General features: G+C 41.3%; 1 protein-coding gene across 1 annotated transcript; it reads right to left on the reverse strand.

Annotated features, from left to right (window-relative positions):
- Nucleotides 1-2,149: 2,149 nt before the first annotated feature.
- Nucleotides 2,150-5,893, reverse strand: LOC109035273 (uncharacterized). Its single transcript, XM_019048846.2, has one exon. It carries the CDS (start codon nt 5,515-5,517, stop codon nt 4,555-4,557), a length of 963 nt encoding a protein of 320 aa, XP_018904391.2. The 5' UTR covers nt 5,518-5,893; the 3' UTR covers nt 2,150-4,554.
- Nucleotides 5,894-7,515: the final 1,622 nt, after the last annotated feature.

The raw sequence follows: 7,515 nt of genomic DNA on the forward strand, positions 1-7,515 counted from the left end.
GGAAAAGGATCGACTAACAGGGTGTTCGCAGCGAACACCTTGATAATCGATTCTTTACCATGGGTTTAATTGACATTACAATCGATGTATCGCAATTCACGCCACGCCACTGTGCAGTATCACGCCTGCCGCGATAGCGAAGAGAGCAGCAAGTGCATTACGGTATGAGCCATGATTAGCACATGCTTTTATGTGTCTCGAGGTTCATCCCAGCATGCACTTACTGCTCTCTTCACTATCACGTCAGACACTACAGGATGCTGACAAAGCTTCTATTGATGGCCAAAATTCGGAACCAGGTATCTCCGTTTGCGACGTTGCATATTTTCTTTCATACTTAAATTTTTCCTTTGAAAACCAACCAACGTAATACCCCATGTAACTCATCGAAGAGTTTCCAAAGCTCATAATTATTTTGCATCCTCAAGAGCTTGAGAATGAAAAGAGATCACTAGTATAAATGAGGTGGTGCCTGTTTGTGGATCTACGCTAATTCGTCACATTTCGGCTAAAGTATCACAAGCGCCATGGTTTAAATATTTCCGCCACCATTTCATTTTATTACAGAAAAATTAGTTGAATCTGTTTGAAAATTTCACTGAATTTTGTCGGCAGCACAAAGAAAATTCATTGAAATTCTCGGACAGCCTCGTTGAACAATTTCTCTGTAAAGAAATAAAATGGCGGCGGAAATTTTTAAACGTCGCGTGGCACATGTGATAGTTTGGCCGAAAAGTGACGAATTACTGAGCCTCGGAAAGGGTCCAGTCATGAACTCCACTCATGATTCGATCGGATTTATTTAGCGTGGAAATTATAGCCAGTTCTATCAAGTTGGCCCTGAAAATATTTCTCATCAAATATGGACAAATTTTATAATTTTTTAGTTTAATGGTCATCGTGCTAGACTTAATAACTTGAATATTGGATTTTAAGCTCCAATTCTGCCCATATTCTCGCCCGACAAACGGGATTTATATTATCAACGGTCTATACCGAATCGCATTTTATAAAGAAGATTGTACCCGCATGTTTGCTGATCAGAAAATTGGTACTTTTAGGCTTTTTTCTTGAGACTTAACTAAAAAACTTTTAAATACTTTAGTGTCTAAATTCTAATGTCAAACACTTCATCGTGGCCTCTGATATCTACGTTATGGAAGTACGATGGGCAAGTATCATGGATATATAAAAGGTAAGTGACATTTTTTAGTCATTTTGGTAATATTGTCTCCCAAAGGAATTAGTAAAAAAAATTGGTAAAAATAAAGCGCTTCCGGCAATTCAGAGTCGTTGCAATTGACTTACGCCTTGGCGCACAAAAAAAAAAAAAAAAATCAAATCAAGTTAGAAAAGAAGTAAGAAATTTTCGATTTGACCTATTACTATTCCTGTGTACAATTTTGCAAGGAACAACATAACACGACTCGTCTTGACTGAATCTTGATGCAAAACTGCTCCTTAGTATAAAGACGATCTCTTTGTTTCGGCCGAAGAAAGAGTACCAAAAGGCATATTTCTGCGCGCATTCAAAATTAAACTGGGTGTATTATGAGAGTTGCAAATAAGTGCAGGCTCTGCGGTGTCAAAATGGGAATTTTTTAAAAGCTCCTCCATTTCAGTCTCAATCGTGAGGGTTTTAATTTTGAACTTGGGGATTGATTTATTAAAAAATCATTGGCATCATTGTATCACTTGCAAAATCTTACTGAGGAACGATCTATTTAATAAAGGTCTGCAACTTATTCCAAGCAGCACAGGTTGCAATAAAGTACAATTACATGGTAAAATAATCGCTAGCGTCTCGGTGTGTCGTGTTTGTTGCCTATTCACTGATTGAAGGGGCTCTTTTTGTTGAAATTTATCGCAATAAAATTTGGATGAGTTGAATTTTTTTCCATTGAACATTGCCTACCTCTCTCACACGGAGTTCATTTTACTGATCGTTTAAAATTGGCATTTACTGACCAGATCATGCGCAAATATGGCATTTCATGGTAAAAAATTGCAATTTCATCGCAATGAATTTCATAATTATTTCAGTATTTTTGCTGCATTGTGCTGCTTGGGAAGCAGGCGCTGAAATTGAAATTTCTCAGGAGCTGCAAAGGAGGACTGAAAGAATGAATCAATTTAATAACGTACAACATCACATACAGAATGACAATGTATTTATAACATCGGGTCATGGGTGAAATTAATCAAAAATTATAATTACAAATATTTACAAAATATGTTGTAGTTGATTCCTGTAGTTATCCACAAATAAATAGTCATATTTACATTCAAAGCAGTATTTACATAGGGTAAGATTAGAATTGGTTTGAAAATGACTAAGTTTTTAGTCTATCATTGATAAGTAAAATTTTCCGTAAAGAATAAAATGTCATATAAAGTCATTGTTCGTAAGTGTTGTGATGACTTTTTGTTTTAGAGAATAAAATTTTGGGTCTAAAAATGTCATGCTATTGAGCCACTTCCATCTCATACAATTTATGAAGCCAGTGAATATTTCGAATGATGATCTTCAGAGCGTCAAAAAATGAAGAGGCTATGGAAGTCGAAAATTTGTTATTTTGTTATTACTGAACACTAAAAAGGGACTGCAATAAATTTATATTTTATAAAAAACCAATGAGAATGAAACTAGTTTAGCGACTATTTAAATTAGTTTCAATTTATGAGAGATGATAAAAAAATGATCGAAACCTAAGAAATCTCACTGTTAAAAAGCTGAGAACGTGGTAAAAAAAGTGATCTTTGGTAAGTTTGCTATATGTGACGATATTTAATTAGGAAAATAAATAAACTCATTTATGGATATACTCTAAATTTTAAATTGGTTTGCTGTCAAACTTTTGATGATAGCTATAGACAAAGACATACCTAAATATAGGAACTTTAAAAGAATGGGAGCATTCATTTTAGCCGAAACATTTTGCCAAGAAAGCAGTCGGAAAGTTCCCGAAGAGATAGGTTTCAAAAATTTGAACACCCCCTCCTCCTCCAAAGCTAACATCAGTTTACCTAAAATCAACTTTTGAAAATACAACTGGATCAATGAAACGTAAAGTACGCTTTTGGGTTTCAAACCCAGTTTTCCAAAGTCTAACAAACTACAGGTTTGCGTCCGATGTTCAAACACCCATTCACGTAGAGAAAGAGTAAACGCAGGACTACCAGATTCCTGGCTATATTGATTTGAAATCTAAGTAATCTAGTAACCACCGAGCATAAGACGTGGAGAATTTTTATGAAATGTTCGATTAGTAAGGTCTATCAGAATTATAATCAACACGGCCAAACGTTCGGGGCTGCACATCAGACCTCCTGAAGTTCGAACGTGGCCAGGAACCTAGTATCCACTATTTTTCTTCCAAATTCATTCAAAGCTTCGATGGCTGAAGTGCGAAAGCACGTAAGTCCATTGCAATGCTTCAAAATATCTGCTCTAATTTTATTTTTCCGAGGAGAAACAAGTTAACGATAAGCTGACATTTCTACGGAATATTCTGCGAATAGAGAAGAAAAATCAAGGAGGTTTTCGAGAAATTAAGTTAACCAGTTTTCCAAAGAAAAAATAAAGTCTGACAAGAAGTCTGGAACGGAGATACGTGGTTTCACACTTCGGCCATCGACTTGTTCCTAACATGTAAACGCATGTTCTGTGACTTCCTCTCGAATGTACGTTTATACACAAATTTTCCTTAATATGGAGTGAATGATCCTCTGAACCAAAAGAAACAAAGAGGAAAGCTAATCTGTCGTGTTAGGGGAAAACGCAGTATAAACCTTCAGACGTTGCCAAATTTCTTTTGACAAAACACGAATTTCTTGGTAAACTTGTCAATATTTTTCTTTCAATTTTCATTTAATTTTGTTTGCACTTTCTTATAAAGTTCCTGAAAATATCAAGGAGAAAAATCTATATTTTTCCACAAACATAAACATCTTATGAGAGAAAATCTGGCAACTCTCGAATGTTCATACGGCGTTTTTCCTTAGCACGGCAGCAATACAGTTAACACTTTTCTTACAAAGAAAACCTCATCGAAATTCCGTCGTAAGGCAGTCATTTTATCACGGACGGACCACGTGTGTCACCGGCCGACACTTCAACGTTCACTTCACACGGTCCGTTTAAGGCACTCCGGGGGTTTGAGTCCGCGATCTTGGCTTTTATGACACTTTCAACGGGAGAAAGAACTCGTAAAAATGCACAGAGATATTTCACGCCCGCAGCTGGTACGAGCACGCTTAGAAGTCCACAATGTCGCGAATCCATTACACTATCCGTCACCTGACTTTTGGTCGAATTTCTTCCTTTGACCGTTTCTCTCATCGTAATGATCGCACCAGAAGTCGTAAGATTAGACCAAATGCAGTTAGCAGCCACAATATTCAAATTATCAGTATAATACCACCGAGGCTCACGCTGAACTACTAAATACTGGCACCGTTAATATTGTGGCCGAAAGCTTCGTTGGAATCGCCACACTGTTCTTTGATTCCGATTTTAAACTCGTGGTTCTTATCACAGTGCTTTTGCAGGATCTAATGCTTCTTCTTGTAGCCGTACTTCTTGCCCTCCTTGTGCCCGGACTTCTTGCTGTAGTCGTTGTGGTGCGAATGGTACTCGTCGTGGCCCTTCTTGTACTTGTGGCCCTTGTGGTGCTTGTCGTAGTGGCCCTTGTCGTGGTGGCCCTTCTTCCCGTAGTGATCGTCGTGGTAGGCCGACTTGTGGTGTCCGCCCTTCTTGTGCTTGCCGGCCTTCTTCCCGTGCTTCGAGTGATGCGCGCCGTGCTTCGAGTGGTGTCCGCCCTTGTGGAAGTCGTCGTAGAACTTGTGCTCCTTGTGGTACTCGTCCTTGTGGAACTTGTTGTGGTAGCCCTTCGTCTTGTGGCCCTTCTTGTGGCCGCCCGACTCCCCGTACTTGGCGCCCTTGTGCCCCTTCTCGCCCTTGTGGTGCGCCCCGTACTTCTTGCCGGAGTCGTGATGTTTCTTCTTGTGCCCGCTCTCTTTCTTGTAGAAACCGGAGTGTTCCTCCTTGCCGTGTTTCTCGTGCTCGCCTTTATCGTGGTGGTGCTTCTTCTTGTAGCCCTTGTCACTCTTCTTGCCGTGCTTCGAGTGGTGTTCCTTCTTGTACTTCTTGCCGCCTCCCTTTTTGTACTTCTTGGACTTGGACTTCTTGTGGGAGGCGGCGGTCTCTAGGTCGTGGGGCTGGGTGTCGCGCCTAGAGACGGCGTGCTGGCTGGGGACACCTTTGAGGTCGGAGAAGTGCCGGAAGTTGGAGGTGGGCTGGACGAAGCGCGAGAGGTCATGGTTGCTGCGGGGGTTGCGGCTGTGGATGGTGTAGTTCTTGAGCGTCCCTTCGAGGCTGTCCCGTTTGACCCGCTCGAGGGTCGAGGGACGGATCTCGTGGCAGATGACGGCGCATTTCCACAGGTCGCAGTAGTTGACGAAAAACAAAGCCACGCACACTGACCAGCGAATGGCGTGCTCGGCACGAGCGGCCATTATTCGAACTGGTTACGGCAACCGCTAGCCACCTATATTTATAATAATCGGTGTTTTGAAGACACGGCTGATCGGAGAGCTAGAACTTGTGACACGCTTTCTCGCTGGCGGCGCGGCGCCCCACCGCCGCGCTGCCGATTAGGCGAACATTAATTGAATTTTCCAGCATTTCAATAAATTTTTCGCGGAGATTTGGCAAAAGGACGAAGGACTCGGCCACCGGCTCTCTGCTGGCTCTGCATTGAGCATGTTCGCGCTTAAATCGCCCAAATCGGAGGCGCCTAATTAACTCCTGCCCCCTCTTTGTTCATGACGTAATTCGGTTAAAATCCCCGTTTTTCTCCTGAGTTACTCCTTTTGTTCTGCCGGTTATTTGTCTTTCTTTTCCAGTGCCTTATTTTCTCACAGTCACCTTGTGCTCTTCGATACTTGATGACTGTCCGATAATGGTCATAAGATAGAGTGGACTGAGAGCGGAATCGGATAGGTTGTATTTTTTACAATTTCCCGAATTACAGCAACAAATTAGAACATGATGCAGCGTAAAAAGCTCAAGAAGCACTGTTTTAGATAGAGGAACAAATTTGGCAGTGCAAATTCTACAGTTTCAATTTCATTCTTTATCCGGTATTTTTCTCCATTTCTTGAGGGAGATTTGCTGTGCAGTACTGCCGTGCTAAGAGAAGAACGTCGTATGAACATTCGCGGGTTGTCAAATTTTCCTGGATAAAACATGTATTTTTGACGGAAATTGTGCAAATTTTTCTTTGGAATTTTTAGACCTTTTAAATTATATTGCGAATAAAATTGTCTGAAAAATTTGAAGAAAAATATTTAGAATTTTTCGAGGAAATTTGGTTTATATTCAAGGAAATGTGGCAATGTCTGAGGGCTCATACGACGTTCTTCCATAGCACGGCAGAGTAGGGCACATAGCGGATCGAGTCAACTAAAGTGGCAGGTCGGACATGAAAATTTCGACAACACTGGAAATGTTGATGTTTATTTCGTCACATTTTAAATTTCGATGGGAGCTCATAGAAGAAAATTTCATGAGGAGACAAACGGAACCACCTTTAGAACCTCAAAAATTTGTATTAACGGAATTAAAAGCGTTTAAAGTTTCCAAATTGCGGAAAATGTGGTCGGAACATGTTGAGAGGATAGACGGGGAAAGGCTTGCCAAGATTTGTATGGTAGGACAACCTCATAGCCAAAGGCAACCCGGACGACCGCCCAAGAAATGGGCACAGAGCTGCCTTTCATCCCCGGAGAATTAACCCGCCGCCTCTCTCATCACCATCATATGTTATTTGTCAGATTTATTTTTAATTATTCATATTTATTTATTTATTTAGTATCATATTTGTCATGTTTATTTATTAATTTAGAGGCTAGAAAAGCAGGATCACGGCCCTAGTCAAAAGGTAGAAGAAGAAGAAGAATACATTTATCCGGGCCAATATTCTCCATTGCGAATTTCCTTATTTACCCGGCATTTTTCTCTTTTTCTTGAGGTAGATTTGCTGCGTAGTGGGCAAGCGCGGACGGTCGGGCTGGTGGTTGGATCCTGATGAGCATCCCTTTTCCCACGCGAGGCAAGTGCGATTGCTACGGCGGTCGGTGGTGATGTCCCTGAAATCTCGGGCGGGCGGGCGCGCGACGGGGCGCGAAATCCAGTTTCATGCTCGGCGCCTGGAAAATTAGCTCGGATCCTCGTCCGGTGCCCGTCGATCGCGACGCCCAACGCCGGAGACACCGGACGAGCATGAGCCCAGATTTCGGCGCGATAGAAAATAATTTGGTGACCGTTGTTTTGTGTCTGGTTGCACGATCTATTATAGTCTACGGGAATAAGATCCAGTCACGATGAAGTTAGGATACTGCTATTTGGACTACATTTTGCAATTTGGAACTATAAATTCTGGCTCTTCTTGAAAAACACTTACAAGCATAGGGAAACTAATGGCACGTACGTTGTTTTCAAACCGGGCTAGA

The sequence above is a fragment of the Bemisia tabaci genome, chromosome 7 (genome assembly GCF_918797505.1).
Source record: "Bemisia tabaci chromosome 7, PGI_BMITA_v3".
Classification (NCBI taxonomy): Eukaryota; Metazoa; Arthropoda; class Insecta; order Hemiptera; family Aleyrodidae; genus Bemisia; species Bemisia tabaci.

Coding starts and splice junctions, on each gene's coding strand:
- LOC109035273 (XM_019048846.2), bottom strand. CDS start 5,517: ATGGCCGCTCGTGCCGAGCACGCCATTCGCTGGTCAGTGTGCGTGGCT.